Source organism: Solea senegalensis, linkage group LG8 (genome assembly GCF_019176455.1).
Source record: "Solea senegalensis isolate Sse05_10M linkage group LG8, IFAPA_SoseM_1, whole genome shotgun sequence".
In the NCBI taxonomy this organism is placed as follows: domain Eukaryota; kingdom Metazoa; phylum Chordata; class Actinopteri; order Pleuronectiformes; family Soleidae; genus Solea; species Solea senegalensis.
Genome location: NC_058028.1, coordinates 12,100,166 through 12,117,709, shown reverse-complemented (window position 1 = coordinate 12,117,709; position 17,544 = coordinate 12,100,166). Strand labels below are relative to the sequence as shown.

The 17,544-nt window shown below is 42.4% G+C and overlaps 1 protein-coding gene across 3 annotated transcripts; it reads left to right on the top strand.

The window, feature by feature from the left end:
* The first annotated feature begins 1,218 nt into the window (after positions 1-1,218).
* LOC122773409 (diacylglycerol kinase delta-like) lies at positions 1,219-17,526 on the top strand. Of its 3 annotated transcripts, none has more exons than XM_044032088.1 (31): positions 1,219-1,388; positions 5,453-5,563; positions 5,727-5,807; positions 5,888-5,992; positions 7,229-7,361; positions 8,156-8,262; positions 8,370-8,495; positions 8,567-8,669; positions 8,756-8,918; positions 9,850-9,958; positions 10,032-10,171; positions 10,277-10,361; positions 10,445-10,539; positions 10,629-10,728; positions 10,891-11,188; positions 11,261-11,419; positions 11,564-11,692; positions 12,012-12,108; positions 12,334-12,444; positions 12,516-12,612; positions 12,692-12,799; positions 12,880-12,993; positions 13,119-13,253; positions 13,352-13,515; positions 13,754-13,865; positions 13,969-14,061; positions 14,380-14,499; positions 14,860-14,977; positions 15,077-15,207; positions 15,328-15,425; positions 15,958-17,526. In XM_044032088.1, the coding sequence occupies exons 1-30, from the start codon at positions 1,251-1,253 to the stop codon at positions 15,415-15,417; spliced, it is 3,672 nt and encodes a 1,223-aa protein (XP_043888023.1). In that variant the 5' UTR covers positions 1,219-1,250; the 3' UTR covers positions 15,418-15,425; positions 15,958-17,526. The 3 variants fall into 3 exon arrangements, with proteins under 3 accessions (XP_043888023.1, XP_043888025.1, XP_043888024.1); XM_044032090.1 differs by lacking the exon at positions 1,219-1,388 and adding an exon at positions 1,674-4,083; XM_044032089.1 differs by lacking the exon at positions 1,219-1,388 and adding an exon at positions 4,340-5,287.
* The last annotated feature ends 18 nt before the right edge of the window (positions 17,527-17,544 follow it).

Sequence of the window (17,544 nt, the reverse complement as noted above, 5' to 3'; positions counted from 1 at the left end):
GCAAATGAGCAGTCTTTTTTTTTTTAATTACAGAGAGTTATTGTAAGTCTTGATGGCTGATGGCAGGAATGACTTCCTGAATCTGTCCTTGTGACAGCGGAGCTGTCTGAATCTCTTGGAGAGTGTGCTCTCCTGGGCCTGGAGGATGTGGTGGAGAGGATGATCGGGGTTATCCATGATGGAAAAAAGTTTATCCAGCATCCTCCTTTACAGCACCGTTTCCACGGTGTCCTGTTTGCAGCCGATGATGGAGCCGGCCTTCTTTATCAGAATTTGACCTGCTGAGACTATCTAGGACCTAGGAAGACCCTGAGAGAACAGACTACATGCACTTACAACGTCTGCTAAAATATAATCCACCTCATTTACTTCCGATCAGCTGTCATTAAGGGAAAACTTGGGCTTTTAAAGATAACTTTAGCTATTAAAATCTTTATAGCTAAAGTTATAGCAATCATCAACATTTACTTTGTATTTTAGTAGTTGTTTTGGTTAGTAGTTAGTCCAGAGGGATTCAAATAAAATGTAAGCTTTATGGGGGGAAAGTGGAGCAATGCTGCATCCCTCACTGCACAGGCACCACTAAATTCTATAATTGGTCGCTAAATTCATGTGCATAACAAAACGTTGGTGTAAAATACTGTTTTGGTGTGTAAAGCAAAAGGCTCATATCCAATACCTGTCCATTGGAGGACTTTATTTTCTTATTTTGATTTCTTTAGTATCACGGTTTCAATCTGATTGCAGCAACAGGTAGAGATTTGATTACAACTCCTCCCTCTATTCTTAGAGAGGAAAGTACGCACTTGCACATGCACACACAGTATAATTAAAATGTTCAGCTCAGAGTTATCTTTCATGTAAATACACAAATGACTATGCAAACCCAGATTTAATGCGTGCAAAAGTCGGGGTGAACAATGGACAGGTCACCAGTCCATCGCAGGGTCAACATTCAGAGACAAACAACCACTCACTCTCACTCTGAACATACAGTCATTTTAGAGTCCAATTAACATCTGCATGTTTCTGGACGGAGGTGCAGAGTACCCAGATAAAACCCACCAGTGAGCAAAAGCTAGCCACTACGCCACCGTGTGGTCCTAAGAGGTATTTTGGTATTACATGTAATACCAACATGTAACCACCAGAGGTCAGTAAACACTCTCAGTTTATCACACTGTGTTGCCCGCTGTCCGACGCTGGGGGGCGCTCCCTCCCCTGGTCCTCATCGGGGGTCTGATGGCAGGATGGCGGAGGCAGGGGGACCGGAGTCTGCAGCGGCCCGGTGCCCGGACGAGTCATCGGACAGCGAACCGGAGCAGGAACCCGGAACCCCGCAGAAACTCATCCGAAAAGTGTCCACGTCTGGACAAATCCGCAACAAGGTAGAGAGGCGGCGATCTTACCATTTATTCCCACAATTTCTCAGTGGTCAGTGGGTTTCCATCTACACACAGCCCCGAGCTGCTGCACGGACATAACATAGAGCAGAACCTCATAAAAAGCATTACAGTTTTAAATGTCCTTGATCTGTAAAACAGTTAAATGTCATGTACTCTATCAGTTTGGCATGTTTCCGAACAAAGCACACTCCACACATCCTTTGTATTAAAAATAAGTCAAGTTTTAGAGCCGCTCTCACTCCGTTAACCCTCGTCTCCTTCCATAAGCAACCGTATCGCTCGGCTGGAGATGAGGCTCAGTTGTTGATCTGAACACAGGAACATTTAATTAAAACCGATGTTGTTCCGTGGATGTGAAAATGCCGAATTTAAGAGTGAATGACACTGAACTTCGATCTACTTTTATTCGTGTTCTACTCGTGTGCACATCTTGTAACCACGGGCATCACTTTAAATATCGCGGATTTTCAGCGGAGTTTGGCATCAAACCTAAAACTTCAGAAGTTGAATATTTGGGGAAAATAGAAACTGCTTCGGTATAGCGATCATCTACAAAACAAGTCTGGGTCTGGATCCATACGTTCAGCGTGGGCGATATTTAACGTTTTTTAATGTAGTTTGACGCAACGAGTTGAGGTCGAATGCCGTTCGTCTTTAGCCATGGTTATAGCATCAAGCTAACGGAATAAAACAATAATCGTGATGAGTCCGGGTTCTAAGGCGGAGTCACATCGCTGGTCTCGGTGAATAAATGTTGATGCAACTCGGAGTCCGTGAGTGTTGTTCAAACGGAAACCGTTATTTATAAGTCAGCTTAGCTAACCAGCTAACCGAAGGGGGTCACAGGCCCGAGGAAAAGCCCCGCGTTTTCCGACTCCTGTCCCCCGTCAGAGGGCTTCACCCCAGAGGCTGGCTGAGTGCAATAGCAACTGCTTGGTTGGTTGTGTTTGTGTTAGCAATAGGACATAACATTACCGGTGTTTCAGTAACTGTGACGTGTCTCTGACCGTTAACGGGTGTTTCACCCTCGTAAAGTGCACCGTGCTGCGTTAAAGGACCAGTGGATAAATTCGGGAAATAAGAAACATAGTCTGAAGTATATCTATGCTTAATGTTACTCACTTGTTGAAAACTGCATCTGCTGTGTATCATCATTAACTAATTTATCATTGATTCATTTGATGATCGTATTCCCAGTTAATCAATTACATTTAAAATGATAAATATCAGTAAAAAAGGTAAATGTTAGTGGAATAATCAATTAACTAAATTAAATTATCATATATTTAAGATGATAATTTACTTCTGAGTGTCTGTTCTGAGTTCTCCTGTACTGAATATAGTTATTTAAAGTCTCACAGTACACTTTGTGTCTTTTGGAACATTTTGGACTGGAAACTAAGTATCACTGTAACTCTCTTCTGTTGTGGCCTGGAACAAAACATCTGTTTATGATGAATCCTAAAATTATCTTGATAAATGAACTGTAAGAACATAAATGTACAACAATCAAACATTATGAAGTTTCCTACAATCAGTGATCATGGAGCTGATGTTAATGCCAGCTGACACCAGCCAATCACAGGGTCTGTTTATCTCTACACTGACTGTAAACAACTAATGTGTACTCTTTCTATTTGGATCATGATAACATTGTTTGTCACTAAAACTGACATCACTACTGATGTCATGTATAATTAATAACATCCATATGAACACACTTTTGGCCTGGCGTGTTAACAGACTCACCAAGACGGTAGATGATGGTGGCTTTAAATTTCAGGTTATATGGACATTATGTCAATTGCATTTTTCATGGAACTCAATAAAAGGTTCCTGCAGACCATTGTTGTCCATGTTTCCATTGTGGTGAGAGACCAGGGAAGATTAGGGGAATTAGCGTGATGATGACATGTGAACGACATATTACCTCAACAAGCAGTTCCACTCCAGCACACCAGGCAGCTGAACTGAATTCATTAATTCATTCATTTCAACTCAAAATATTTTGATATGATTTTTTGGCCTTTATATAAAATGATTCTTCCATGGCTGTCAGGGTTGCAGGTGGTGTAATTCCTTTGTAAACACACACAGTGAATGATGTGCATCTGATGCTTATGAAACTAAGTGTGTCAGCCTGCTGAGACAGTGTCACAGAGAGCGCTATGTTTGCTCAGTGTCATTGTTGGCTCAGTGTTTGGTTCAGTGAAGCCTGATGATGAAAACAGATCCTGGAGCTGTTGAAGTCTCTTCATAGTAGAGTCCTCTGGAACAGTTTTATTTTGAGGACTGGTGGTTCATGTGGTCAGCGCCAATATGTCTGTCAGGCCCTGAAGGCAACAGCAGCAGCTGAGTCCACATTGACGTAGATGTTTGAGTCACAGGAAGAGACTTTGGCTGGGAGTCTTTAGTTTTCTATTTCAGGCTACAGATGGAGTCATGTGGGACACAAGGAGGAAATATGGAGTGGTTACTGTCAGTAGGTTTTTTTCATGCTGAATTTACTAGTTCCACTCCCTGAGCATTATTAGTTCCACTTCCAAGCCTGCGTAAGAGGATGAATCCATGTTTCTGGGTTAAATCTGGAAGTTTCCTTTGAAATAATTCCTTGCAGAGTACAGATGAAAAGCTTTGAGCTGAAGTTCATATTTCTAATTATGACAGGAAGCTTAAGGTAAAACGTTTTTGTTTTATTTTTTTTTAGTCATAAATCTATTTTTTACATTCCAAGAACAAACTTGATCAAGCTACTTTTCCATTTAATATTGTACATTGTGAAAGAAAGTACTCACAAGAAGCTGATTGTGGTGAATTTGAGAAAATCATTACACTCACTTATACAGTGTTAGGGATTTATATGTTAATGTATATAATGTATAATGTGATTATGATTGTTTTGTTTCACTTAAAAATGTCATTAGTAAAGTGTCTTTGTACATTTCAACATTTCATAACATTTTCTTGTAATGCAAGTAGTTTCTTTTTGTAATGTCGGTAATGTGTTTTTTAACATTACAACATTTTGTAAAACATTTTCATAACTTATCTGAACGTGTCTGTAATGGTGTATAAAACTTTTTTTATGATCACAAACATTTTATGAATTGCAATTATTTTTAGTCAGAGTAATTGTAAGGATGTGTTTCTGGGTGAACTTCAAACAACCCTTTCTTACACAACACTGCACTAGGATTGGAATAATCTGGAAATATACCTAGACTTTAGACTCACTCATATTTATTGAGGAATTTAAGAGTTTTTTGGTGAGGGAGGCATATGGTTTTTCTTCTGTTTTTGTTGTTAAGTTTTATGATGTACAGTATGTTAATGTGTTTTCATTTGTGTGGCTGCTGCCTCAGCAATCTCATTGGGATTTCCTGTTTAAATAAGGGTCAGATAAAATAACATAAAAAATCCACATTCCCAAGGTTAATTCTGGGGCTTTTTAATTCCCGATTTCCTTTTCCTTCATTTGCAATTAATTTTAAATGTATTGTTAAGGGTGGGTGATGGGTATGGGATGGATTGTTCCCGTGTTTTGATCCTGTCAAGCTCTTTGGTTGCATCGATCGATCTCCTTGTGTCCCCCTCTCTCTCTCCCCCACTGTTCCTGCCACAGTCAAAGGTCTCTCTTGTCTCAGCCTGTTACAGGTCTGTGTCTTTGCCTTCAGCTTTTCCAGGAAACTATTTATATTTGTTGTGTGACTCTTGGGTCTTGAACCAGTTGATTAAATGTAGCACAGGCTCTGCTGCAGGCCACCGCCCATAGCCACCACTGCTTGCCACGGTTTTCATTGTCCACAAAGATCTGAAACCACAACCTGAAAGAGATGCTGTGTGGACACTGGTGTCCTCATGTTGCTAATAAACACAAACAGGTGTTGTTACAGTTTTATGTTGTTTACAAATGTTTTAATGTTGGTTACAAACGGGTTGATTTCATGTTGTGTTTCAGATGGTGCTTTGAAACGAACCAACTTGTTTTGTCATGTGTCTCTTTGTCTAGCTTTGGTGTTGTGTCTCATGTTATTGTTGTGTTTCAGACAGTGTTGAAGGAGGGGACTCTGATGAAACAAACAAACTCGTTCCAGCGTTGGAAGCGTCGTTATTTCAAATTGCGAGGGAGGACGCTGTACTACGCTCAGACTGCCAAGGTGAGACGCTGAATTTCGAAGGCAGAAGACAGCGAAAAGTCCGACCTGCATTTCTTTGTGTTGTTGGTCTGTCATTAAAGCTTATTTTCATTGATGAATGCTCTAACATCATAAATGTATAGTATACATATGTGACTGACTAGAATCTGTCTCTGTGTCTCAGTCCATCATCTTTGACGAAGTGGATCTGACGGACGCCAGCGTCGCAGAATCCAGCACCAAGAACGTCAACAACAGCTTCACTGTGAGTTTTCCGACACACTACTTTTCTGTGACACACACTTGTGTTGACACACTTTCTCTCATGACCTTTCTTTCTCTCAGGTGATCGCCCCCTGCAGGCGTCTCATCCTCTGTGCGGACAACCGGAAAGAGATGGAGGAGTGGATGGCAGCACTGCGGAGTGCCCAGAATAGACACAACTATGAGGTGTGTTCCTATTGCCAGTATTAAAAAAAAACATTACTGTTGTTATCAAGAAGTGGGGATGGGAATCTGTATCGGTCAGTATCGGTCCAATATTGGTCAAAACCACTGGATCATACATTGGACAGATAAAAAAGTAAAATCCTTTACAATTCAAAAAGCCTACATTGCATGCTCCACTAATCACAGACTGTAAAAATGTAAATAAAAATGAGCAGAAGCATTTTAGCTGAGTCGTGTTTGAGCTATTTGTTTCTTCTTTTTGGGACAACAATATTCATTATACAGTTGGAGAATTATGTCTTTGAAATGACTCCGCACAAATGTGTTGTTTACAGCGTCATAGTTCATAAATGGTCTAAAATAAAAAGTAATATCGATATAGATACTTAAGTTTGTGATATCTTATCAGACACAAAAAAGTGGTATTTTCGTCGAAGAAGTGATACAAAATGTTGTGTTACAAAATATGTTGCGGATGTTACAAAAAATAACTTGCATAACCAAAAAATATTACAAAATGTATTTAATATTACATAGTAATTTGTTGTGTTTTAACACACACATCTTGTACTATATATACAGTATATATACGTTGATGTTTTTTGTTCATTGTGAAATGTTCTTGTTTTTGTAAACGTTTTTATTCTGTTTCCCTGCCGATGGAATACAGATGCAAACAAGCATATAGCGAATCACAAGTCTTGCTTGTTTGTTAATTGGCCCAGTTCTGCACATTTTCTTAGATTAATATTTTTGAAATCATCAACAACACACACTCTGATTACTTTGATGTGGACCAGTCAAAAGCAAAATACAATAAAAGCCACAATATTGCTTTGTGAGATTATGTCGTACTCAATTCCCTTGTAAGTCGCTTTGGATAAAAGCGTCTGCTAAATGACATGTAATGTAATGTGATGTCACTGATGCATTGAACTGTACTGCATTGACTGGATACTGGTTTAAAAATATTATTAACATGCTAATAAATTGCATGAATAAAAATGCATCTGGTATGCGAAGGCCTTAACACACCTCTGTTAGCTAGACTAATAAACAGGCTGCCAACTATATCAAATCAAGAGGCAGCTTTAGCTGGTGGTCAACCATGCGCAGCAGCTCGATGAGAAGTACTGCACTCTTTGTCTGAGGCTGCGACATGTCCCATCCAGTGTAACCCATCGGCTGACTCTGTGTGTGTGTCTGTGTTTCTGTCTGTGTGTGTGTGCACGTCAGTCCACTCAGTACAGCATGGATCATTTCAGTGGAATGCACAACTGGTACGCCTGTTCCCATGCCAGACCCACATACTGTAACGTCTGTAGAGAGGCACTGTCAGGGGTGACATCACACGGCCTGTCCTGTGAAGGTAATATATGCACACACACACACACTCACACTGCAAACACAGGTTTGCACAGTTTTTCTTCTGAGAACATTGCATTGACTCACATTATACAAAGCCTAATCCCTAACCATAACCTGTTAATGTTTGATGTAACATTACCCAAACCATAAGCCCCTGATACTTACTCTATATTAGAGTGTAATGTTATCTTTTTTACTTTTATTTTTTGTAATTTTCTTACTATTTTATTTTATTTTATTTTATTTTATTTTATTTTATTTTATTTTATATTATTTTATTTTATTTTATTTTATTTTATTTTTATTCTATTCTCATTTCTTAACTGAGCTGTTGTGAATGTGTGTTTCCCCCCTGGGGGAGGAATAAAGTTCAATTCAATTCAATTCAATTCAAAACTTAACCAGTACCTCAGAAATTAGGTTCAGCCGAGGACTACTGGACTACTAGTCCTGACAAGGTCAGGTTTTATGGTGTTTATGCCAGAAAAGGTCCTAAAGAGGCAACAAATAAAAGTATGTGTGAACATACACACACAATGTGATGGCTCAACTGAACCTGAATCAGTTTTTTAGTCATTAGTGTTTAAGTTAATCACATGAATCACATCAACCAAACCACTGAAGTGCAGGCGGGGGAGTCACAACACAACCAGGAAGGGAACCATCAGTGTTAGTGTGGTACTTGACATGCTGTTTGTGTGTGTGTGTGTGTGTGTGTGTGTGTGTGTGTGTGTGTGTGTGTGTGTGTGTGTGTGTGTGTGTGTGTGTGTGTGTTTGTGTTTGTGTTTGTTTCAGTTTGCAAGTTTAAAGCTCATAAGCGGTGTGCAGTCAGAGCGACCAACAACTGTAAATGGACAACTCTGGCTTCGATTGGGAAAGACATCATCGAGAACGAGGATGGGGTGAGACACACCAACCTCTTTCCTCTGCCCTGTCTTCCTTATCTGCTTTCCGCTCTTTCTGACCTGTGAGCTCTCTCCTCTGACTCATCTGAACTCTGACCACTCAGGTGTCCATGCCTCACCAGTGGTTGGAGGGGAACCTCCCAGTGTCCGCCAAGTGCAGCATCTGTGATAAGACGTGTGGGAGTGTTCTGCGGCTTCAGGACTGGCGGTGTCTGTGGTGTAAGGCCATGGTAAGACAAGGACAGGTCAGATGTCTTTGCTGCCCCCTGCCGTGTGTCTCAGCTATCCCTCTGTCCAACAGGTGCACTCCGGCTGTAAAGATCAGTTGTCCTCTAAGTGTCCCCTGGGTCAGTGTAAAGTGTCTGTCATCCCTCCAACGGCGCTCAACAGCATCGACTCTGATGGTGGGCAGTGCGCACTTGACCTTTAACAATGGACGCACTTTCAACACCTCCTCTGGTCAGTCCTCACATGTCTCTTGTGTCCATAGGTTTCTGGAAAGCATCTTGTCCTCCGTCCTGCACCAGTCCTCTGCTGGTGTTTGTAAACTCTAAAAGTGGAGACAATCAGGGTGTCAAGTTTCTGCGACGCTTCAAACAGCTGCTCAACCCGGCGCAGGTGTTCGACCTGATGAACGGAGGCCCTCACCTGGGGTGAGACACACACACACTTGGATTGGAGTTGCACTTAAGTAGCACAACCAGTGACTGCAGACTTGACTTGTGACCCTACCTGAAAAGGCTTGAGAATTGACTTGGAGTTGAGGGCAGTATTTAATTATACCAGTAGGTGTCAGTAGTGGGTTGTTTTCCTCAAACTTCAGACACTGAAAAATATAATAAATGTTAAATTTTGGCTACACAGTTAAACATGTATAAATGGCCTTTTAAAGTCAACTACAACTGATCAGTTTTAATATTGTACTGTATGGATTAGGGCTGCAACTGACAATTATTTTCATAATCGATTAATCTGTCGATAATTTTCTCAATCAATTGTTTGGTCCAAAAAATGTCAGAACGTGTTGAAAAATGTTTGATCACTGTTTCTCAAACCTCGACATGATGATGCTCTTAAATGTCTTTGTTTTTGTCCACAAACCAAAATGCTTCCGTTTTAATTTAATCTTTGTTGTATGGAGCAAAGAAACCAGAAAACATTCACATTTAAGAAGCTGAAAAATCAGGAAACTTGTTTTAATTCTTTACGAAAACACTCAAATTGTTTAATCAATTATTAAAATAAAATTTAGTAATCGACTAATCAAGTAATTGTGTCAGCCCTGGTATGGATGATAGTCCAGTATATGTTTGATATCATAATATTTAACAACGCAGTGCAAGTCCAAACTTTGTGTGAACATCAAATTATTTTCTATATTGCTGTCGGAGTATGAGCAGTTTACAAAGTGATACAAACTTCAATTGATTGTTGGACAGCATGATAGATTCTTAAGCTTTCTTAAAAATCAAACAATGATTTTACTTTGTGATCCTTAAGCTAAGTAGCTAAAAACAGTTTTCCTCTTGGCAACCACATTTAATTGAACATGTTTGATCACATGTAAACATTGATCTTCATCAGGCTGCGGCTCTTTCAGAAGTTTGATACATTCAGGATCCTGGTGTGTGGAGGGGACGGCAGCGTCGGTTGGGTGCTGTCGGAGATCGACGCCCTGACGCTACACAAACAGGTTTGTATTTGTCTCTTTGATGCTTTGAAATGAAACATACTGGCCGCATGCTAACAGCGTGTCTCTGGGTCAGTGTCAGCTTGGGGTTCTGCCTCTAGGGACCGGGAATGATCTGGCGCGGGTCCTCGGCTGGGGGTCAGCCTGTGACGATGACACTCAGCTGCCTCAGATCCTGGAGAAGCTGGAGAGGGCCAGCACCAAGATGTTAGACAGGTGAGTGATATTTATGTCACACAGGAAAAATGAGTGATGCCAGTCACACAGGTGTGTGATGTCAGACGCTATCACACAGAATGGTGTCATTTTTGTGTCCTGCAGATGGAGCATCATGGTCTATGAGACCAAGTTCCCACGGCAATACTCCGCCTCCACAGTCACAGAAGATTGCAGTGATGACTCTGAGGTAAGAAAAAAAAATGACATCACTGGTTTTGGACCCTGATGTAGTGACCGTTCTGACCTTAGTGTTTGTGTTGTCTGATCCAGGTTCAGCAGATTCTAACATATGAGGACTCTGTGGCTGCTCACCTGTCCAAGATCCTGACCTCAGACCAGCACTCTGTCATCATCTCCTCTGCCAAGTATGACACCCTCCACACATGTACTCGGTGTGTGTTACTCACTGTGTGTGTGTTACTCACTGTGTGTGTGTGTGCGTTCATGTGTCCAGGGTTCTGTGTGAAACAGTGAAGGATTTTGTGGCTCGTGTTGGTAAGGCATACGAGAAGAACACAGAGAGCTCAGAGGAGTCGGAGGCCATGGCCAAGAAGGTATATGCCGCTCATTTCTGATGTTTCTGCAGATTCATGTGTCTGTTTCTATTGAGTCATGTTTCTGTGTCTGATTTGTTCTATTTGTTTCAGTTTCTGATGTTTCTGCAAAGTCGTATTGTTGTATTTTCTGGTGTTGATCTGATCATGTGTTTGTCTCAGTGCGGTGTCCTGAAGGAAAAACTGGACTCTCTTTTGAAGACCCTGAACGAGGAGTCCCAGGCAACCACTGTCCTCCCCCCAGCCCCTCCTCCTGTCATAGCTGAGGAGGAGGCGAGAGCTGTATTTTCTCCCACCCTCCATCTTCCTCCTCCTCATCATGCCCCACCCACCTCCACCCCCTGTTCCCCACGCACCAACAGCTCCTCCTCCGCCATCTTTAAACCTCGAGAGCAATTGATGCTACGTGCAAACAGTTTGAAGAAAGCCATCAGACAGATCATAGAGCACACGGAAAAAGGTACCATTCACCTGCTCACACACGCCATGTCAAAGGGAGCAGCGTACTCACGTCTGTCCACTGTGTTCACAGCTGTGGACGAGCAGAATGCGCAGACACAGACACATGTGTTCGCTCTGACTCGAGCGGAGGAAGACAATGGTCTTGTGGAGGAGGAAGAGGAGGAGGAGTTGGAGGATGATAAGACATCTCTGCAGTCGTACACTGCCAAACACCGCAGCACACGCAGAGGTGGGACTTGTTTCATTCAATCACCCTAGCTTTGTAGACCTCTAGTTGTTAATACAGTTTGTCTCTATTTGTTTTTCTGTCTCTCTTTGACTGTCTGTTTCTGTACCGCTTTCTGTTTGTCTCTTTGTCTGTCTGTCTCTTTAGTCAGTAAGACACCCTGTGAGAAGCTGATCAGTAAAGGCAGCCTGTCATTGGGCAGCTCCGCATCACTTCCTGTCCATGCAGGAAGTAGGGACAATATGCCCATGCTCAATACAAAGATCCTCTATCCAGGTAAGCAGCACAGTGTTAATAGCAGCTAATACTAAGCTAACGTCAAAGTGAATCTGCTTCTCAGAACAGCTAATATAATAAGCTACAGCAAGTCTGCTGCAAATGCCCATGAAATGTTTGTGTACTACTGCTAAAAAAAAGATGAAAGGAAAAACACAGGAAATTCATGTTTCTGAATAATCACGTTATTGTGTCTGCTGATTAACGTGTGTTACGATCAGCAGTGTGTCTGGGTCTGTAGAGTCATCTTGGTTTTGATTATTTGTATTTTCTGTTTCGTGTTGATCTCTCTCCCCCTCTCCCTCTCTCTCTCTCTCAGGTCTCAGAGCAGGTCTCTCTAATTCTCTCTCCAGCAGTTCTGTGATCAGTCGACTGTTGGTTAACGCCGACCCGTTCAGCTGTGACCCTGAGAACATGTAAGTCAGAGGTCACAGAGAATTATGTGCTTAATACAATGTACTTACTATTGTATCAATATTGAAAGCTTTATTATCACTCATAGAGTCTATGTACAGAACATGTCTCTTTAGGGATGACATTACAAGTCTTAAAAGAACACATTTACTGTCAGTTTCATGTCAATGTATTGATAATGGATGCTCTTTAAAATAAAGCCAACCTGTGTTTGTTTGTGTGTGCAGAGATTGTTTCACAGAGAAGTGTGTCATGAACAATTACTTTGGAATTGGTCTTGATGCTAAAATCTCTCTTGACTTCAACAACAAGAGAGACGAGCACCCGGAGAAGTGCAGGTATGTCCTTGTGTCCTCAGGGAGACGGAGGCACTCAGCTGCCCTCTGACTGGTTGTTCTCATTTGTCTAGGAGTCGCACAAAGAATATGATGTGGTACAGCGTCCTGGGAACCAAAGAGCTGCTGCACAGAACTTACAAGAACCTGGAGCAGAGAGTTTTGCTGGAGGTGGGTCATAGAAGTATGCCCATTAGCAGCAGCTCAGTCATGTGACTGTTAACCACATGTGTGTTGGGTCTGTGTGCAGTGTGACGGCCGGCCCATCCCCCTCCCCAGCCTCCAGGGCATCGCAGTGTTGAACATCCCCAGTTACGCCGGAGGGACCAACTTTTGGGGTGGAACCAAAGAGGACGATGTAAGAACCCACCTCACTCCTGCCTGTTTACCATTTCAGCTGATTAGGAGTGTCATTATGTGTCTCTGTCCCTCCGTCAGACATTCACTGCTCCGTCCTTCGACGATAAGATTCTGGAGGTGGTGGCAGTGTTCGGCAGCATGCAGATGGCCGTGTCAAGGGTCATCAACCTGCAACACCACCGCATAGCTCAGGTACTTCCACACATCTTCCACTCATTTGTCTATCCCTCTCTATCTCTATCACACCTGTCTTTCTCTTTCATTGTGTAACTGTGTCTCTCTCTTTCCCACTCTATGTATCCATCTTTGTCTCTCAGTGTCGGACGGTGAAGATCACCATCCTTGGAGATGAAGGCGTTCCTGTTCAGGTGGACGGCGAGGCATGGATCCAGCCTCCGGGTTACATCAGGATCATCCATAAGAACCGGACCCAGACTCTGACCCGAGACCGAGTGAGTTGTATGATGTGGGCAGGGCTGACCTGAATTTACCTCAGAATTATTCACTGTGGTAACTAAATAGTAGTGTTTGTTGCTGTTGTGTGTTTGAGGCGTTTGAGAGCACACTGAAGTCGTGGGAGGACAAACAGAAGTGCGAGTTTCCCCGGACTCCGCCCCCACAGCCCGCTCTTTCCTCCCCTCCAGAGGTTGTCTCTGAGGAAGAGGCGTCACTTGTCAGTGAGTTTGGTCAGGCGGCAGGAACGCTCATACACAGGTAAACGCATGATAACTCCACGTGTTCAGAGTGCAAATAATGGCGGACACCAACAATGAAAAAAAAGAAAACACACAAACATAGTCACAGAAAGTCACATAATGATGAACACTCAGTAACGTCAATCATGCAAAGAGTAATGTTGCTTCTCAGTTCTTTCTATGTTTTCCTGACTCTGTTAAACAAATCCGTTTATGTGTCAGTTGTGTATATAAATATGAATGTATGTCTTCTTCAGTATCCGCGAGGTCGCTCAGTCTCACCACAGTATGGAACAGGAATTAGCTCATGCTGTCAACGCCAGCTCAAAGGCCATGGATGTGGTTTACGCCAACTCCAATAGCTCTGGGGTATGATGCATGTTTTCTAACCCAGATCTCTTGTCCATGCTATTATGTCCTGATCTCATCTGTCCTGGTCTCCTGCTAAGGTTCTGATTTTGTCTCTATCCAGGGTCTGAGCTGTGGTGCAGTCGTCCACATGGTTGTTAACGTCAAAGCTTTACTCAGCGAGACAGAACTGCTGCTGGCTGGAAAGATGTCCATGGTAACTCAACCAAACCAATCAGAATCTGTGTATAATTGTGCTGCATTTGCATTTACAATTAGTCCCAATGTAGTTGCACACACTAATAATGTTTATATAATGTATATATTGGTACTTATTTATTCAGCTCTTGTATATTTGTCACAGAGGTAAATATTTTATTGTATATAATCTTTATTCTTTTAATATGTTAAAAAGATATTTTTCTTAGTATATTGTTCCTTAGTGAATGTCTTAGTATAGGCTGTGATTCATCTAATCTGTCTAATCTGGTCTTGGTCCAGGCCCAGTTCTGATGTTGTTAATCTCTGTGTGCAGCAGCTGGATCCTCCTCATCAGGACCAGTTGAACTCTGCTCTGAACTCTGTGGCTCAGCAGCTCCGTCGACTGACGGACGTTCCTTGGTTGTGTTCCATCATCGACCCATCAGACCATGAGGTAACGTGGACTGCTGGAAGTTGTTGGGCGTGTTCCGTTGGATATATATTAACTGAGACGAAAATGTATTATTCAAAGATTCCATATAAACAATGACATCTAACTGCTCTGCTCCAAATGTGAAAGGATTTTTCCTTGAATTAAGCTTGACTCTTAAACAAACAAAGAAAAAACAGCCATGCCTGTAGAGGGCGCCACATAGTTCAACTGTCCTCATTAAACATCGAGAGCTTTCAGTCATCCGCCTCTGCTAATCATCATTTGAACATACAGCATCTTCAAGAGGACAAACATGCTAACACACATGGCTGACTGGTCCATTCATGCTCTCTCTCGCTCTCTCTCTCTCCCTCTCTTAAGGGTCCCCTGATAGACTTCTCCAAACGTAGTCGCAGCGCCAAGTTCCGTCTTGTCCCGAAGTTCAAGAAAGACAAAAACAACAAGAACAAGGAGACGTGTGCAACTCTGTGTCTACCTGGTAAATATCTGCAGTTTCCTGTCTATCTGAACCTTTTCCTGTCTGCCTGCCTGTCTGTCTGTTTGTCTCTCTGTCTAAACCGCATCCTCTCTGTCTCAGTTCATCAGTGGGGGACTGAGGAGGTGGGGGCATGGTTGGACTTCCTGTGTCTCACAGAGTACAAGGACATCTTTATAGGACACGACGTCCGCGGGGCTGAGCTCATCCACCTGGAGAGGAGGGACCTGAAGGTAGCACCACTGACTGCAAACAGCTACCTGCACAATGAAGATTAGTTGATGGATAAAATAAAAAAAAACATTGTGACATATGAATGTATGTGTGGGTGTGTCTCTTTTTCTCTCTTTCAGGACCTTGGCGTAACTAAGGTCGGTCACATGAAGAGAATTCTTCAGGGAATCAGAGAACTGAACAGGAACAGCAGTGCCAGTGAAGCTTGATGATCCAGGTCAGTGTCTGTGTCCTCTGAGGCCAACAGACTGAGGACTTGGGTTTGTCCCAAACTCAGTTCCAAACTATATTTACCTGACCGAAATACAACCCAAATGTCAGTGCCTTCTGTTTCCATGAGCTGCCATTTTGTCCACATCCCAAGAGCAGCCGTTTCATTTGTTGGGTCAATTTGTTTGTCTAAGTATATAGTTTAAGGTGTAAATGCAAACTAAATTTTAAGGGTTCACATTTGCCTTAGAAATAAAGGTAATCCTTGGTAAAATCCGCTAATTTGTTTGTTATTTTGCCAGTTGTGGTGTAGAACCAGAAATAACTCAACACACAACTTTTCATATACTTTGTGATTGTTTTATGATTGTCTGCTCAGAGGGACACTTTGTTCATTTTGAACTTGGTCTTTAATGATATTTAGTGGTTTGAACAGATATCCGAATTTCAGATAAAAAGTGACGGCCCTTGTGTCACCCTCAGGCTCGGATCCTCGTATTTACTCGGTTTACTCTCCTGAATTATTGCTGTTGTTGTAGGAACCGCTCCCTGATGGCCCCCTACCTGTGCTGCTACTTACCGCCTGATCTGACCTCTGACCCTGGACCATGACCAGGAATGGACCAAATGTTACAGTGACTCTGAGACCATGTGACACACCAAGAACCAATGGGATAATTCACCTGTGCCTTGTCTTTTCACCCACTCATCCACCCAACCAATCCACAGACACTCAAAGACCAAGGCAAGTGTGAGTGGAGACAACATGGCTGACTTGCTTCACACTGTAAAAAGGAATGCGTTCCCCTAAAGACGAGATTAGCAAAAAAACATGTCCCTATAAAGACAGGGGCAAGTGTATTTGTCTGTTTTTACCTGTGTGTCAGAGGCCTGTACTGTGAAGCAGGATTTTCAGTTATCCAGACAACTTCAGGTTTTCAATCCTTGGATGCTTGTTGACTTCTAATTGAACTAATGCTAAACCTCCAACCTGCTCTGGAGTAGGTTAAGTTCTACTTATAAGATAAAACGTGTATCACATAAAGTCACCTACTGTATTTTATTCATTTTTCCGATGATGTCACCACCTCTTCCACATAAACAGGCTTGTAGCTGGTTAAGGAAACCCAGGGTTATTAACGAGTTTGGGTGCATTGGTTACCACTCACTCATTCATCTTCTACCACTTTATCCTCCGTATGAGGGTCGCGGGGGGGCGCTGGTGCCAATCCCAGCTGACATAGGGTGAAAGGCGGGATTCACCCTGGAAATCAGAATCACAATACTTTATTAATCCCCGGAGGGAAATTGTCTGTTACCAGTACATCACAGGGACACAGAGACAAACAACCATCCACTCTCAAACTCACACCTATGGTGAGTTTAGAGTGTCCGATTGACCTAATCCCCAGTTTTTGGACTGTGGAAGGAAACCAGGGCACACATGGGGGAAAACATGCAAACTCCATGCAAAAAGACCCTTGTTCCAACTGTGTTCACTTTTATCCATTATCTAGAAGTCCGTTGTTAATTCCAGTCAAACCTGACAAGTGTTAACATATCCTGGGTTTGTTGAACTCGCTTCATAGTAGAGGTCCCACGAGTTTTGTTGTATTGTGTTTGTCGACGTGTGAACAGACGAAAATAACGTGACGTGATGATCAGGTTCACGTTCTGATCTGTGTGTTGTGTTTACGTTGTTTTCAGTCCCATTGACGGCCACATTTTTAATCAACATTGTATGACATCATCATCAACAACATGCTGTGCATCTGGAAGCTGATCTGTTTAACTATTTAGGTCGTCGACAGATGTTTGTGTTCAGTTGTTAATGTCATAGCGTGCAAACGCCCGTTAGCGTTTGCTGTGCTCCACCATGTTAGTGCCTTGCTGGAGGGTGGCGCTTCACCGCCTGATGTTACAGGACCACTGCGTCTGATCCGTCCTATGTATTTATTAGATAATTTATGTTAATGATACTGTAGCTGTCATACCTCTGTGTGTACATATGCCCCCTGCTGGGCCGTCAATGTAAATACAGTCTGCTATTCAGTTCTCTTTTACATGTTTACTGTCATCAAACGGTAATTAAACCCTGTAAACAACAAGGTGTGTTTGTGTCACAA

Coding starts and splice junctions, on each gene's coding strand:
- LOC122773409 (XM_044032088.1), top strand. CDS start 1,251: ATGGCGGAGGCAGGGGGACCGGAGTCTGCAGCGGCCCGGTGCCCGGAC. Junction 10,172..10,276: donor AGCACCAAGATGTTAGACAG/GTGAGTGATATT, acceptor TGTGTCCTGCAG/ATGGAGCATCATGGTCTATG. Junction 12,109..12,333: donor AGCTGTGACCCTGAGAACAT/GTAAGTCAGAGG, acceptor TTGTGTGTGCAG/AGATTGTTTCACAGAGAAGT.